Source organism: Coregonus clupeaformis, chromosome 39 (assembly GCF_020615455.1).
Source record: "Coregonus clupeaformis isolate EN_2021a chromosome 39, ASM2061545v1, whole genome shotgun sequence".
Lineage (NCBI taxonomy): Eukaryota > Metazoa > Chordata > Actinopteri > Salmoniformes > Salmonidae > Coregonus > Coregonus clupeaformis.
In genome coordinates this window covers 17,900,020-17,917,578 of record NC_059230.1, presented here as the reverse complement: position 1 = coordinate 17,917,578, position 17,559 = coordinate 17,900,020, and the positions used below count along the sequence as shown (strand labels likewise).

Below are 17,559 nucleotides of genomic sequence, written 5' to 3'. Positions count from 1 at the left end.
CACTGTGAAGGTGAATTTTGTAGCATTTATAGCCAGAGTTATTATTTGTACTGTACATCATTGTATCTGCAGCCGAAACGTTTTTGGGGCTCCAAGACTTCACGGCAGAAGCACTATACTGTCGTCAGAAAATGTCCCACCCTCACAGGATCCTTCTGAGCCTGTGTAGGGACCTGATTCGAATTTTGGATTTTAACTGAAAAGCATGTTGATTTAGCCTAGTTTAACTCTCTTTTTGATGGTTTGTATGAATATTTTTACCCCGCATAATTTCATTTTGGAGTCTTTGTTATCCACCTGCACAGTAGGTGGCGGAATGCACATCCAATTGTTGCAAACGCCATTATACCAGAGAAGAAGATGCCTGGCTGGAGTGAGGCGCGCAAGGGACGACACCAAGTAGACATATTCTAGTCACTAGTATCGTCGATTTTGCTCGTGTTATGGAAAAACTTAAACTTCATCTAAGAAATGTGTTACCTGAATGCTTTTGTCCTTTACAATGGATTCACCTGCTGCAGTTTTTCAACGGTGGCTTAGCTCGATAGTTTAAAAAAGGAGTTTGATTGCCAGGATTATTTATGCATATAGCTGCTGTGACGAAGAAATTAGCTAGCTAGTAACGTTAGCTAGCTAACCTTGGTTCTTGTTAGCTAGGTAACGGGCTAATAAGGAATTATTTTTGCAATTTTTGTTGGCTAGCTCGTACCTAGCCGGATAAACTATCCAGAACTGGGGACCACAATCCAAAAAGTCAAGGAAAGTCGCTTGTCGTCGAAGAGTTGTTGACTCCTCCGTTCTCGGCTGGGTGTCCCACACACAGACAGTTTACAGTCAAGCCGGGAGTAAAGCACTGCCGCTGCTCGCTACCTGCCTGGTAGCTACCACCACAACGGGCCTTGTTGCTGAGGCGACAATGCTTGAAATAATGTCTGAACACCAAGGTACGTTAAGTGTCAGTTCACATAGTAAATTGATCTAGAGTTGCTTTCTAGATAGCGGACATTGTCGGTTTTGTTTAAGCCTCCCACAGTAAAGCAACTGTTGGTTGTTCATTCGCAATGTTAGTTGGCTAACGTTAGCTAATACTTCGCTATGGTTAACTAACATCAACTGGCAGCTAGCTAGATTGACTTAATCTGCATCAAACAGTCGACAACGTAAATTAGCTTGCAGAGTGATAAACTTTGCGATTTTATGCAGTAACGACAACTAGCTAGATAGCGTAGCTAGCTAACGTTTGCTTGTTAACCATGCCATTGATGTGGCTAATGTAAAATAACCGCTGGCAAGCTAACGGTAACTAGCTAGCAAGCCTAACATTAGTTCTAACAAAATGGGGCATAATGACGGTTGCTTTGCCAGTCAACTAACCTGCATTCAACAGCTAACTACCAGTGTTTGTTTGTTAGTTAGATTGCTACAGTAACTAGTAAGTTAACGTTAGTAAGCTAACTACTTAGCTAGCTGTTGCTAGCCAAGTTCAAAATTCGGGGTTGAGCCGGCTCCTCACGCCAGCCCAGCCGGGCGGTGAGCTGCTAACGCTGGCTCACAATGCATGGATGGCATGGTTCAAGTTTGTTCGCTAACGTTATCTAACATACTGTAGCCAGACAGCTAGTTACAACTCAACATTTTCACCACCAAGCACCAGTCTTAACTTTGTCTTTGCATCCCCAGTTAACAGTTATTGACCCGTTGTGAACATATAAAGACAACATGGTTGGCTGACTAACGGCGTTACTGGCGAGCAGGGCAGGCATTCACTCGTTTAAGACAACTAGCTAACATCTATACAGGCAGTACGTTATCCATAACGACTGGCATTGCAGCACCCTTGCCTGGTTCAGTTTTTCATTGCATTAGCAAGCTAACGTTAACTAGTTATTCCTATATTCTTCATATTCTCTCGATACATCGCTAGGCCGAACACAAATAGACACAGTGGAGAGAATGAGGTTATTATAACCTGACAATTGTACTTTGCAGTAATGTTTAATTTTTGTATCCAAATGACTTTGTGTAGAAATGTTAAACAGATTATAGCTAGTATAGTAATTGTTTTTTCCTACACAGATTCGTTATTGAAGTGCAAAACGGAGACTCTGGTAAGTAGACTTCCGGTGTGATGTTCAATTTCACCTCACCCTAAACCTGTTCACTCTTTTTTGTGTTGTCTGTGTGAGTAATTAGCTTGGTTCATCTATGTGTGGATCTCATTAATGTGTTTGTTTGTTTTATCTCTTTAGCCTCCAGAGAGGAGAAAGAGGACCGTCGAAGACTTTAACAAGTTCTGCAACTTTGTCTTGGCATATGCAGGCTATATCCCCAATCCTAAAGAGGTATGTTAACTAGGCACACAATGACATAAGCCCGTTTCGACTGGCACTTAAAATTAGGGCCAAATTCAAGCTGGCTCGAGAGAACCCCAGGCCAGCACAGCCCAGTTTCACAACTGGTGCCAGCTCGATTAGAATTCGGGCTGGTGACGCCATTACTATGCAACCACCAGCTGATCACTGGTGGATGCTGACACCACGTTTAGCTAGTTCGTCTGAGCTTGTTGCTGTTAGCTAGCATATGGACAAGCAGTACTGCAGTAGTCAGACATGACACGAATTACCACCATAGCTGGATCCTTCATTCACTTTTGCACTACACAATAAACTTTTACGACAACAGTCAGCCCTCGAATGCTAGATACCTAACATTGGCTAGCCAATCAGTGGAAACAAGCTAGCTAACGTGAGTTAGCAGGAATTTTAACTGGCCAGGTCTTATTGAAAGCTAGCTATCAAACCTGTCGTCCGGTTTGCTTGGTTAGCTAGCTAATAGCCAATGCCATGGCAAACAAAGTAAGAATATAGCTAGCTAGCCTGTTATGCTAGCAAACGTTAGAAAGCTAAATACATGGCTCTGAGTCTGGCTGGCACTGGCAGGAGTATGGGGTAACCTAAGTTACAGCATGGTGAGGGTGAATTAAGTTCTTCAACATCTTGCTAGCTAGCAACATTAGTGAAGCCAGCTGCACAGTCACATATTGGCTACCTAGGAATATGACATTTCTCATTTCTGGAGGCAGTGGAAACTCAATTCGAGCTAGCCCACCAAGGCAAGCCCAACCCGGGTTGACTTCAAAGTGCCAATAAAAACGGGGCTATAGAGTAGCATGGGCAAACCTGTTTTGGTGTTTTTTATGGTATATCAGCACATTTTTGGACTCATTCAGCAGTTTTTACCTGATTTAAGTACAATACCATTGGAAATTAATGTTGAAAGTTCCGTTTATATTCCTAAAACATACGTTGAAAATGATGCTGTCGCTGCTTCCTGTTGACAATGCATATTGATAAATAGCCCAATGTCAAAATACAGTTTAAGTGTCCAAATCAATAACCAATATGCAGTAACAGTTTGATGTAATGAAAACCTAAATATAAAATGTACTGTGTCCAAATCAATAACCAATATGCAGTAACAGTTTGATGTAATGAAAACCTAAACATAAAATGTACTGTCTACGGCTCTGTCGTAGCTCTGTCGCGACCAGGAGACCCATGGGGCGGCGCACAATTGGCCCAGCGTCGTCCAGGGTAGGGGAGGGAATGGCCGGCAGGGGATGTAGCTCAGTTGGTAGAGCATGGCGTTTGCAACGCCAGGGTTGTGGGTTCGATAAAATAATGTATGTGCTAACTGTAAGTCGCTCTGGATAAGAGCGTCTGCTAAATGACTTAAATGTAAATGTGCAACAACATATCACTTGTTTTTTTTAAACAAACACCTTGTAAACTGCACATGCACCAAAAACCCTGTTTTGACAAGTGGCAATAAATCACTCATCGATTGGGGGGGATATGCATTGTTAAAACTACCACTACTCAAAAACCACATGGAAACAACATTTTTTACGTAACTGACCACCTGCAGAACAGTCAACTACATTTTGGAATGTTGCATTTTGATACAAGGGTCACCAAAACCGAAAGAGAAAAGCAACACTGTTTTGTCAATCACTCATTGATTATCACGTTGAAATCAATTCTGTTAACTAAAACTGCTAAAAAAAAACTAGTGGAATCACTGGTTAGAGGACAATTTGTAGAAGACCGCTAGCTACATTTTAAAGTGTTCCATTTTGATTCAAGTGGGTCGCCAACGCGGTAAGTGTAATGCAACACTTTTTGTTAATCACTTCCATCTATCACGCTGAAATCAATAGAACGGGGCAAACATTTGGTGTGTAGCGCTGTTTTAAACTAACTATTCAAAGGCCACACGGAAACTTGGAATAACTTAATACATGGTTGGTTAGATGAGAACTTCAAAGTATTCATACCCCTTGACTTATTCCACATTTTGTTACAGCCTGAATTCAAAATGGATTAAATAAAACAAAAATCTCAACCATCTACACACAATACCCCATAATGACAGTGAATGCATGTTTTTAGAAATGTTTGCAAATGTATTGAAAATGTAAATCAGAAATGTCTAATTTACATACAGTATCAGTCAAAAGTTTGGACACCTACTCATTCAAGGGTTTTTCTTTATTTTTACTATTTTCTACATTGTAGAATAATAGTGAAGACATCAAAACTATGAAATAACACATACAGTGGGGAGAACAAGTATTTGATACATTGCCGATTTTGCAGGTTTTCCTACTTACAAAGCATGTAGAGGTCTGTACTTTTTATCATAGGTACACTTCAACTGTGAGAGACGGAATCTAAAAAATCCAGAAAATCACATTGTATGATTTTTAAGTAATTAATTTGCATTTTATTGCATGACATAAGTATTTGATCACCTACCAACCAGTAAGAATTCCAGCTCTCACAGACCTGTTAGTTTTTCTTTAAGAAGCCCTCCTGTTCTCCACTCATTACCTGTATTAACTGCACCTGTTTGAACTCGTTACCTGTATAAAAGACACCTGTCCATACACTCAATCAAACAGACTCCAACCTCTCCACAATGGCCAAGACCAGAGAGCTGTGTAAGGACATAAAGGATACAATTGTAGACCTGCACAAGGCTGGGATGGGCTACAGGACAATAGGCAAGCAGCTTGGTGAGAAGGCAACAACTGTTGGCGCAATTATTAGAAAATGGAAGAAGTTCAAGATGACGGTCAATCACCCTCGATCTGGGGCTCCATGCAAGATCTCACCTCGTGGGGCATCAATGATCATGAGGAAGGTGAAGGATCAGTCCAGAAATACATAACCTACATTTGTGTTTAATTTTTACATATTGGTAGCTAGAGTCGTTCAAGGAATTCGGGACATGGGTGACTAGTTAACGTTAGTTTTGCTCTCTCTGTGTGTTCGTGCCGTGAAAGGAGGGGTTTCTTCTTTGTCTGAAAGCAATGGCTAGCTAGTATGCTAACTATTCTAGCTAACTAGCTGGCTGAATAAGTTGACGGAGGACTCGCTCAAGCTGTCGGGACTAACACACAACGTTAGACACGAACACGAACGATCTGCTTGGCGTGTTGACACACTGGTGGTTTGTTGTGGCCGAGTATTGGTGCTAAACCGTGTTGTTGGAGTCCGGCATGCTAGCTGGCTGTGGCGTCTTATGACTAGGTGCCCTGGACGATTTTCACGGAAGAATACTGTACCTAGTTAGCTAGCTGAATAAACTAAGTTAGTCTATTCATAGAAAACATTGAACCGCTGTAGTTTACAACAATTATAGTTTTTGAGGTGGAAGTTGGGAGAGTTATATTTGGGTGTTGTGGTGAGGGAGGCCCCGCTCTCTCCTTTCCCAAATGTTTAGTTCATTTCATTCCGATCTCCTTTGCATTATTGTAGCCATTTTCTGCAGCCTGTCAACTATGCATCTGCCTATCCCTGTTCTCTCCTCTCAGCACAGGCTATACAAACGCCTCACACCGCGTGGCTGCTGCCTCTCTAACCTGGTGGTCCCTGCACGCACCACCCACGTGGACTTCCAGGTCTCAGGCAGCCTCTGGAAATGCCGTTCTGCTGCCAACAAGGCAGAGTTCATCTCAGCCTATGCTACCCTCCAGTCCCTCGACTTCTTGGCGCTGACGGAAACATGGATTACCACTGAAAACACTGCTACTCCTACTGCTCTCTCCTCGTCTGACCATGTGTTCTCGCACACCCGAGAGCATCTGGTCAGCGGGGTGGTGGCACAGGAATCCTCATCTCTCCCAAATGGACATTCTCTATTTTTCCCCTGACCCATCTGTCTATCTCCTCATTTGAATTCCATGCTGTCACAGTCACTAGCCCATTTAAGCTTAATATCCTTGTCATCTATCGCCCTCCAAGTTCCCTTGGAGAGTTCATCAATGAGCTTGACGCCTTGATAAGTTCCTTTCCTGAGGATGGCTCACCCCTCACAGTTCTGGGGGACTTCAACCTCCCTACGTCTACCTTTGACTCATTTCTCTCTGCCTCCTTCTTTCCACTCCTCTCCTCTTTTGGCCTCACCCTCTCACCATCCCCCCCTACTCACAAGGCAGGCAATACGCTTGACCTCATCTTTACTAGATGCTGTTCTTCTACTAATCTCACTGCAACTCCCCTCCATGTCTCTGACCACTACTTTGTATCCTTTTCTCTCTCGCTCTCCTCCAACACTACTCACTCTGCCCCTACTCAGATGGTAATGCGCCGTCGCAACCTTCGCTCTCTCTCTCCCGCTACTCTCTCCTCTTCCATCCTATCATCTCTTCCCTCTGTTCAATCCTTCTCCCTCCAATCTCCTGATTCTGCCTCCTCAACCCTCCTCTCCTCCCTTTCTGCATCCTTTGACTCTCTATGTCCCCTATCCTCCCGGCCGGCTCGGTCCTCCCCCTCCAGCTCCGTGGCTTGATGACTCATTGCGAGCTCACAGAACAGGGCTCCGGGCAGCCGAGGCGGAAATGGAGGAAAACTAGACTCCCTGCGGACCTGGCATCTTTTCCTCCCTCCTCTCTACATTTTCTTCATCTGTTTCTGCTGCTAAGGCCACTTTCTACCACTCTAAATTCCAATCATCTGCCTCTAACCCTAGGAAGCTCTTTGCCACCTTCTCCTCCCTGCTGAATCCTCCCCCCCCCTCCCTCTCTGTGGATGACTTCGTCAACCATTTTGAAAAGAAGGTTGACGACATCCGATCCTTGTTTGTTAAGTCAAATGACACTGCTGGTCCTGCTCACACTGCCCTACCCTATGCTTTGACTTCTTTCTCCCCTCTCTCTCCAGATAAAATCTTGCGACTTGTGACGGCCGGCCGCCCAACAACCTGCCCGCTTGACCCTATCCCCTCCTCTTCTCCAGACCATCTCCGGTGACCTTCTCCCTTACCTCACCTCGCTGATCAACTCATCCTTGACCGCTGGCTATGTCCCTTCCGTCTTCAAGAGAGCGAGAGTTGCACCCCTTCTCAAAAAACCAACACTCGATCCCTCTGATGTCAACAACTACAGACCAGTATCCCTTTCTTTTCTCTCCAAAACTATTGAGCGTGCCGTCTTTAGCCAACTCTCTTGCTATCTCTCTCAGAATGACCTTCTTGATCCAAACCAGTCAGGTTTCAAGACTGGTCATTCAACTGAGACTGCTCTTCTCTGTGTCACGGAGGCTCTCCGCACTGCTAAAGCTAACTCTCCCTCCTCTGCTCTTGTCCTTCTAGACCTGTCGGCTGCCTTTGATACTGTGAACCATCAGATCCTCCTCTCCACCCTCTCCGAGCTGGGCATCTCCGGCGCGGCTCACTCTTGGATTGCGTCCTACCTGACCGGTCGTTCCTACCAAGTGGCATGGCGAGAAGCTGTCTCCGCACCACGTGCTCTCACCACTGGTGTCCCCCAGGGCTCAGTTCTAGGCCCTCTCCTATTCTCGCTATACACCAAGTCACTTGGCTCTGTCATATCCTCACATGGCCTCTCCTATCATTGCTACGCAGACGACACACAACTAATCTTCTCCTTTCCCCCTTCTGATAACCAGGTGGCGAATCACATCTCTGCATGTCTGGCAGACATATCAGTATGGATGACGGATCACCACCTCAAGCTGAACCTTGGCAAGACGGAGCTGCTCTTCCTCCCGGGGAAGGACTGCCCGTTCCATGATCTCGCCATCACGGTTGACAACTCCGTTGTGTCCTCCTCCCAGAGTGCGAAGAGCCTTGGCGTGACCCTGGACAACACCCTGTCGTTCTCCGCTAACATCAAGGCGGTGACCCGATCCTGTAGGTTCATGCTCTACAACATTCGGAGAGTACGACCCTGCCTTACACAGGAAGCGGCACAGGTCCTAATCCAGGCACTTGTCATCTCCCGTCTCGATTACTGCAACTCGCTGTTGGCTGGGCTCCCTGCCTGTGCCATTAAACCCCTACAACTCATCCAGAATGCCGCATCCCGTCTGGTGTTCAACCTTCCCAAGTTCTCTCACGTCATCCCGCTCCTCCGCACACTACACTGGCTTCCAGTTGAAGCTCGCATCTGCTACAAGACCATGGTGCTTGCCTACGGAGCTGTGAGGGGAACGGCACCTCCGTACCTTCAGGCTCTGATCAGTCCCTACACCCAAACGAGGGCATTGCGTTCATCCACCTCTGGCCTGCTGGCTCCCCTACCTCTGCTGAAGCACAGTTCCCGCTCAGCCCAGTCAAAACTGTTCGCTGCTCTGGCACCCCAATGGTGGAACAAGCTCCCTCACGACGCCAGGACAGCGGAGTCACTCACCACCTTCCGGAGACATTTGAAACCCCACCTCTTTAAGGAACACCTGGGATAGGATAAAGTAATCCTTCTAACCCCCCCTTACCCCACCCCCCAAAAAAAATAAAAAAAATAATCATAAATAAAAATAAAAAACAAATAATAAAAACAAAAAAAATATTTGTAAAGTGGTTATCCCACTGGCTATAAGGTGAATGCACCAATTTGTAAGTCGCTCTGGATAAGAGCGTCTGCTAAATGACGTAAATGGCAGGACCTGGTCAATGACCTGAAGAGAGCTGGGACCACAGTCTCAAAAAAACCATTAGTAACACACTACGCCGTCATGGATTAAAATCCTGCAGCGCACGCAAGGTCCCCCTGCTCAAGTCAGCGCATGTCCAGGCCCGTCTGAAGTTTGCCAATGACCATCTGGATGATCCAGAGGAGGAATGGGAGAAGGTCATGTGGTCTGATGAGACAAAAATATAGCTTTTTGGTCTAAACTCCACTCGCCGTGTTTGGAGGAAGAAGGATGAGTACAACCCCAAGAACACTATCCCAACCGTGAAGCATGGAGGTGGAAACATCATTCTTTGGGGATGCTTTTCTGCAAAGGGGACAGGACGACTGCAGCGTATTGAGGGGAGGATGGATGGGGCCATGTATCGCGAGATCTTGGCCAACAACCTCCTTCCCTCAGTAAGAGCATTGAAGATGGGTCGTGGCTGGGTCTTCCAGCATGACAACGACCCGAAACACACAGCCAGGGCAACTAAGGAGTGGCTCCGTAAGAAGCATTTCAAGGTCCTGGAGTGGCCTAGCCAGTCTCCAGACCTGTACCCAATAGAACATCTTTGGAGGGAGCTGAAAGTCCGTATTGCCCAGCGACAGCCCCGAAACCTGAAGGATCTGGAGAAGGTCTGTATGGAGGAGTGGGCCAAAATCCCTGCTGCAGCGTGTGCAAACCTGGTCAAGACCTACAGGAAACGTATGATCTCTGTAATTGCAAACAAAGGTTTCTGTACCAAATATTAAGTTATGCTTTTCTGATGTATCAAATACTTATGTCATGCAATAAAATGCAAATTAATTACTTAAAAATCATACAATGTGATTTTCTGGATTTTTGTTTTAGATTCCGTCTCGCACAGTTGAAGTGTACCTATGATAAAAATTACAGACCTCCTACATGCTTTGTAAGTAGGAAAACCTGCAAAATCGGCAGTGTATCAAATACTTGTTCTCCCCACTGTATGGAATCATGAAGTAACCAAAAAAGTGTTAAACAAATCAAAATATATTTTATATTTGAGATTCTTCAAATAGCCACCCTTTGCCTTGACAGCTTTGCACACTCTTGGCAGCCATTAAACTATGTCGCTGTTTTAAAGTCACCATTGGCCTTATGGTGAAATTCCTGAGCGGTTTCTTTCCTCTCAGGCAACTGAGTTAGGAAGGACGCCTGTATCTTTGTAGGGACTGGGTGTATTGATACACCATCCAAACTGTAATTAATAATGTCACCATGCTCAAAGGGATATTCAATGTCAGCTTTTTTATTTTTATTTTTTAACCCATCTACCTTTGCGAGGCCCTCGTCTCGTAGTTGAATCCATTTTGAAATTCACTGCTCGACTGAGGGACCTTACAGATAATTGTATATGTGGGGTACAGAGATGAGGTAGTCATTAAAAAATAATGTTAAACAACTTGTGACTTGTTAAGCAAATGTTTACTCCTGAACTTATTTAGGCTTGCCAAAACAAAGGGGTTAAAATACTTATTGACTCAAGGCGTTTCAGATTTTCATTTTAAATTAATTTGTTAAAAAAATTATAATAACATAATTACACTTTGGCATTATGGGTTGTTGTGTGTAGGCCAGTGACCAAAAAATCTCAATTTAATCCATTTTAAATTCAGGCTGTAACACAACAAAATGTGGAAAAAGTCAAGGGGTGTGAATACTTTCTGAAGGCACATTCTTTATTCTTCAGAGTAAGATGTTGGGGGAAGGGGGGTGCTAAGCTGACATATGGAATTGTTTTAAGATGGTCATACTATGGATCATTTAGCAATTTGATTTTGAATTTTAGGACCCCTTTAACTATAAAATATCGATTTTGGCCTTTACTGCTAAAGCCCATAGAAACACATTGAAAACACATTCAACAGAAGTTGGCACATTGATGGTACCGACTTCAGACAAGTCTCCTGACACTTGTGGGGGTCGTAGAGCAAAACGGAGAACACCATCGTGTTCGTGAGAGTCTCCCCTTTCCATAGATTAATAGTAATAACGCTACAGACGTTTACGTGAGATGACCGATTTTTGGGATCTCTCATGGTCTGACAAACACCGCTCTAGCTCTGCCACCTTTCACCGCAGATGCGGAAGTGTGACACTGGCAGATGCGGTGGATTGAGACTCATCCCATGCAAAAAAAACTCTCTAGCTTAAACAGACTTTTTTTTTTTACGTAACATAGATTGACGCACCGGTACATCAATCAACTCTAGGGGTTTAAATGACATTTACGACCCTATGCATCAAGTTTTGTTTGTCCTTATAAGTTTTTTTCCTCATTGTTCTTTCTCTACACCTGTGGCTGTGTAGGAAGGTCCGTGGTCGCCAGCGTCCTCCAGCTCCCCACACAGCTCAGGGGCATCGGGGGAAAGTGGCGGTGGAGGTGGCGGCAGCTCTTTGGGGGCCAGCTGGGGAGACGGCGGCAATGACCTGCACACCATCCACACGTTTGTCCACAAGGCCCGCGCCAACAAGGGCAAGAGCATGCGCCGCATGCACTCGGACAGCTCCCTGCTGGACAAGATGCGTCTGAAAGACTCTTTGTACGACAGCCAGACTGCCAGCAAGGCAGAGCGCAAGAAGGACAAAAAGCTCAAAAAGTTGTCGATGGGTTCCGCTATTGTCGGTGCGGCCGACAGCGGGAGCAGTGGCGGTGAGAAGAGGGCCCGCATCAAGCGCAGCAAAAACCCCAAGCAGCCCAAAGCCCTCAAGAAGCTTAAGAGCTCGGCCACTCAAAGCGAGACAGACTCTGAGACCGGTCACGCCCACCCCGGGGAGCGCTCGGTCCGAGAGGACCTGACAGGGCACAGTGTCTCCTCCCCAGGAATGCAGGGGCTGGCCAAGATGCAGGCAGGAATGGTGTCCAACCGTGAGGCAGAGATGAGTTCGAGTGAAGGCGAGACATGGATAGCCGACGAGGACATCATGGTGGAGTCAGGTAAGCGATTTCATACTGACCATACTGTGGACAAGAAAGCAATTTTTTTTGCTGTAAATGTGGGTGCCCTGTTATTTCCACAAATAAAAGTTGCATCACTTCAGCTTTTCTAAGTGTACGGCTGCTGTTTCCTGGTAATATGCTTTGCTGCTTGGCTTACAATGGGTCGATATTAGTGCACTGACCTGTTCCCTGAGGTCTAAACCAGAGGCTCATAGCAGGTTTGCTTTCCTTGGGCATAAATAAGGGAAAATGTGGTATTTAATTTGAATCTGCTTGGTAACAATAGGTACTTTATTGCATTCGTTACGAGTCACTGGGGAATAATTAATGGGTAATAATTATGTAATTCTGGTGTTTCCATGTAGTTCCTTAGTAAACACCAAGTAATTAGGGGGCCATATAAATAAAACCTCCGCAAACAAAACAAACAGTTGAAGAGCCTCTTCTTTTTGAAAACCTTTGCCCCTGTAAGGTGCCCACTGAACCCATCCCTGCTTGTCCCACTATGAGATGCCCCCTCTTACCTCTCTCTTCTCCCTCCTTCCCCGCACAGGTGACGACTCTTGGGACTTGATCACCTGTTACTGCGGCAAGCCATTTGCGGGGAGACCCATGATCGAGTGCAACCAGTGCGGAGTGTGGGTCCATCTGTCATGCGCCAAGATCAAGAAGTCCAACGTCCCTGACATATTTTACTGCCACAAGTGCAGGGACACTCGACGGTCTGGGCAAAAGAAAGACCCCTAAAGAGAGAGGGGGTGGGAGGGACTGTATCCCTCCTATATCCCTTTTCAATCTACCCTTTTTTCTGTGTACTACTACAACCAAGTTCTTTTCTGCAATGCCTACAGCTGATTGTTAACCCTCACCTGGACGGCAACTGTATCGTTCGTTTTCTAGGTTTTCTTTTTTGACAATCACCATCCTCACTTATTCATGTAGGTTCTTTGTCACGTTCTGCCTCTGTGAAAACTGTACTAAAACAGGAAGATATTGGGACGAGATCTCTTTATTATCTGTAACATACAAATAGACACTCTTGCTCCGTAGTCTTACTAAATTGAGACTGGCTTACTTTTTTTATTGAAATGTTAAGGCAACCATACAGATATCCATCTCCTGGCTTTCCTATTAATAAGGTCATAGCATAAGGTGCATGACAAGGTATAGATAATTATTTATTTAGGATATTGATGGGCTGCTTTTCCGTCTGTCAACGTTCAAAGAAAAAAGCTTGTATTTTATAATGGTACATCAACATTTGTCAGACCCTCTGTAACCAGTGTTCAATGCGACTGCCACACCATGGCACAGGCACAACCCTTTTCATTATCTGAAAAGAAAACGGATACTCATGTTTATTTTTGTCCGTAAGTTTCTCTTTTTAGGTCTAAGAGGGCGTCTCTCGTGTTGATTTTTTGTTGTGTTGAAATTTCTCATGTAAGCTTTTGATTTGGGATTTGTTAATTAGTTTCTGTCTATTACACTCAGTACCCGCTTACCACAGTGTTAAGCCACTGAGATCTCGCTCATTGGATGTTTTCTGATTCAAACAAATACTAGACCAAATCTGAAATATGCACAGACTATTGAGCTACAACAGTGCACTTAAAAAAAAAAAAAAGTTGAGCCCAAACCAAACACACCTTTGTCGTTATTTTTCATTGGAAAGTTAATTCCTTTACAGTTTTGCCAATTGCTAATAGCCTGTAACTTTTAAACTAAGGGATGTGCTGTAAAGTTTTTTGATGCAGCCCATAACCATTAAATATTTTTTGCTTTATTCGCCCTTTTTTATTTTTTGTCAACTGGTGCTGTATAAACTTTGAGGAGTGGGTCAACATTTGCTACATCACCACTTGATTACTTTGAGTTTCCTCCGCATGACAATGGAATCCTATGACTACCTGTTGGTTGCGGTTTGACACGGCGACAGACTTCAAATTCCTCTACAATTCTTCTTCCGTGGTTTTTAGTTTTTATTCACATTTTGTGTGCGTTTTGTTTTTCATTATCGAGAGACTTCTGGTTTGGGAGAATGATGTAATTGTTGTTAACTGTCGTGACGGAAAAAGTTGGAGATTTGCTTCACCTTGTAGAAGTGGCTTGAACATCTTTTTGCATGAATGGTTGTAAAATATACTTTGTATTATCATTCTTTTTTGGGGGTTTAAAACTTTTCTGAAAACGCTAGTTGAGATTTGCTTCCGAATCAGAGAATAACATACAAATCCCGGCCCCTCATGATTCTCATTCGTGAAACGAAGTTGACTGTTTGTATTGTACAGAAAAATAAGTTGATATCACCAGAGTCGTGGCAGGTCCTTTTATGTTGGTTGGTTTTACCTTGCTTTTTTTGTTGGTGGAAGAGTCATGTTTAGTCCCCAAAAAGCAAATGCACTCTTGCCACCACCCTTCCCTTTGATTCTCTGTATATACCATGTTCTTCGATAACTGTACATATGTGAAAGTGAAAAGAGAGGAAAAAAAGCCAAGCAAATGTTATATTTTCGGCATCTGGTATTGTTTTTCTTTAACTGTAGCTTGAAAAATTAAAACTTCTTCTTTTTTGGGGAGCACCTGTGTTGTCTACTGTTCTTTCAATGTATGTGAAGTAGGTAAATATATTATAAGGAATGCATTATATTTAAGTTAGGCACACAGGATGTTTGTCATTGTACATACTTACACAACCACTAGAGGGTGATCAGTCCCTAACATCTAAGCAGGTTAGTACACTAGTACATATGCCGTCAAACATGTTTGTGGGAATTCATCTTTACAAAACAACCAACTAACCTTTACATTGAATTCTGATTTGGACAGTAAAGTTAGCATTGGATGAGGTTGAAGGAGTTGGAACCAGTTAGTGTTGCTTCTTCATTCAGTTAAATATTCCCAGTAGTCTTCTGGTTCATCCTGCAACACAAATAGATACACATCTATAAGTCAGTTCACCAGTAAAGGATGGTCAGTCCTCCCCCTCCCTGTTCTGTACTCTCACCTTTCCGCTCTGCTGGTTGGACATAAAGGCGCTTCCAATAGAATCGAGAGGAATTGTTGCCTTCCTCCTGGAATGACAGGATATTAAATAATTCAGACTGGACTTGTTTGGTAGTTAAAGTGATGCACATTTCACAGCACTGCAAGGCTGTTACACTTACATCAGTGGCTACTCCTTGTCACAATGTTACATCATCGCCCACTCCTCGATTGTCTCACCTCTTGTCCTTGGGTTTGGGGCGGTGGTGGTTGTGATGATGGACGGAGATATGTTCCATGGGGTTAGGGATGTGTTACAGAGGGGCGAGGAAGATGGCAGACTTGGGATGGCGGTCTTCCCAATCCCGGGTTGTCTCCCAGTGGGGAAAGGTAGGTGAGGTCAGAGAGCTCAGACAGGTGTGGGAAGAACCTTTGGTCCAGCCAATTCACATCCTGAGGAGACAGAGGGAGGACATGTTCAATCATACAGCATGCAATAACAATACAGTTCATATAATATTATTGATCTACACTGAGTGTACAAAACATTAGGAACAATCCACTACAATCAGTGTAAATGAAGGGTTTTTAAGCATTGTCACAACTGAGACATGGATTGTTTATGTGTGCCATTCAGAGGATGAATGGGTAAGGTTTAAGTGCCTTTGAACGGGGTATGGTAGTAGGTGCTAGGCGAACCGGTTTGAGTGTGTCAAGAACTGCAACGCTGCTGGGTTTTTCCTACTCAACAGTTTCCCGTGTGTATCAAGAATGGTCCACCACCCAAAGGACATCCAGCCAACTTGACACAACTGTGGGAAGCATTGGAGTCGACATGGGCCAGCATCCCTGTGGAATGCTTTCAACACCTTGTAGAGTCCATGCCCCGACGAATTGAGGATGTTCTGAGGCCAAAAGGTGGTCCTAATGTTTTTTTACACTCAGTGTATATTTATTTGAAACCATTTATCTTCATTAAAGTAGATGCACAGTCCCACACAAACAAATGGCAAACATCCATGAAAGCAGTATAAGAACGGCACCAAGATAGTTCCAAGATGCAGTGTCTGAAGGATTTTGGCTGCCACTATCCATGTTCAAACTTTTTCTAAGAAAAGCCACAGAGTGTGCGTAATGAGTGTGTTTCTTACCCTTTTCTGTCTCAGCCTGTCAGACAGCAGGAAAGCAGACAAGTCTCCCAGCATCAGGTAAAGCTCCAGGACAGGTAATGCACACCTTGACTAAAGCGTCTGTAAGGCAGACAGGAAATATTATATTTAGCCATTGATCAACTTCTTATAGAGGATGAGTTTCATTCTATTGTTGACTTGATGAGTTGCTGAACAAGTAACACAATCAAAATATACTTGTCAGCGTCTGGGTGAAACGGAATCAGGCGCAGGACACAGAACTGAGAAAAGTATGGCTTTACTAAACACAAAGTAAACCATATCACACCCTCCACGCAGGGAAGAGCAAAACAACAGCTCAACAGACAACGTAACGACGAACAATCACGCACAAACCCAGGAGGGAAAACAGAGGTAATATAGGGAAACCAATAAGCCTAATGAGTAACAGGTGTGAATAATAAAGACAGGACTAGTGTGACACAGAAACATCGATCGGTGGCAGCTAGTACTCCGGTGACGACGAACGCCGAAGCCTGCCCGAGCAAGGAGGAGGGGCAGCCTCGGCTGTATCCGTGACAGTACCCCCCCCCCCCGACACGCGGCTCCAGCCGTGCGTCGACACCGGCCTCGGGGATGGCCAGGAGGACGCGGAGCAGGGCGAGTCGGATGACGATGGAACTCCCTTAACAAGGAGGGATCGAGGATGTCCCTCCAGGGAACCCAGCTCCGTTCCTCCGGACCGTACCCCTCCCACTCCACGAGATACTGCAGGCCTCCAACCCGACGCCTCGAATCTAGGATGGAACGGACCGAGTACGCCGGTGCCCCCTCAATGTCCAATGGGGGCGGAGGAACCTCCAGCACCTCAGACTCCTGGAGCGGACCAGCTACCACCGGCCTGAGGAGAGACACATGGAACGAGGGGTTAATACGGTAATCAGGGGGGAGCTGTAACCTATAACAAACCTTGTTCAACCTCCTCAGGACTTTAAAGGGCCCCACAAACCGCCGACCCAGCTTCTGGCAGGGCAGGCGAAGGGGCAGGTTTCGGGTCGAGAGCCAGACCCGGTCCCCCGGTGCATACACCGGAGCCTCACTGCGGTGGCAGTCGGCACTCGCCTTCTGTCTCCTAATAGCCCTTTGCAGGCGTACATGGGCAGCGTTCCATGTCTCCTCCGAGCGCCGAAACCATTCATCCACCGCAGGTGCCTCGATCTGGCTCTGATGCCACGGTGCCAGGACCGGCTGGTAACCTAGTACACACTGAAAGGGAGACAGGTCAGTGGAGGATTGGCGGAGGGAATTTTGTGCCATCTCTGCCCAGGGGATGTAAACTGACCAATCCCCCTGCCGGTCCTGGCAATACGACCTCAGAAACCTACCCACATCTTGGTTTACTCTCTCCACCTGCCCATTACTCTCGGGGTGAAACCCTGAGGTCAGGCTGACCGAGACCCCCAGATGGTCCATAAATGCCTTCCAGACCCTCGATGTAAACTGG

General features: G+C 45.2%; 1 protein-coding gene and 1 long non-coding RNA gene across 2 annotated transcripts; one reads left to right on the top strand and one right to left on the bottom strand.

Moving 5' to 3' along the window:
* Positions 1 to 369: 369 nt before the first annotated feature.
* On the top strand, positions 370 to 14,519 carry LOC121554334 (PHD finger protein 23B-like). Its single transcript, XM_041867856.2, has 5 exons — positions 370 to 944; positions 2,077 to 2,108; positions 2,250 to 2,342; positions 11,313 to 11,940; positions 12,497 to 14,519. Exons 1-5 carry the CDS (start codon positions 917 to 919, stop codon positions 12,688 to 12,690), a joined length of 975 nt encoding a protein of 324 aa, XP_041723790.1. The 5' UTR covers positions 370 to 916; the 3' UTR covers positions 12,691 to 14,519.
* Positions 14,520 to 14,568: 49 nt separating this feature from the next.
* On the bottom strand, positions 14,569 to 16,283 carry LOC121554335. Its single transcript, XR_005997659.1, has 4 exons — positions 16,077 to 16,283; positions 15,166 to 15,378; positions 14,948 to 15,014; positions 14,569 to 14,862 (listed from the first exon to the last, which is right to left on the bottom strand). It is a non-coding gene; the product is annotated as an uncharacterized LOC121554335 (long non-coding RNA).
* Between the last annotated feature and the right edge of the window lie 1,276 nt (positions 16,284 to 17,559).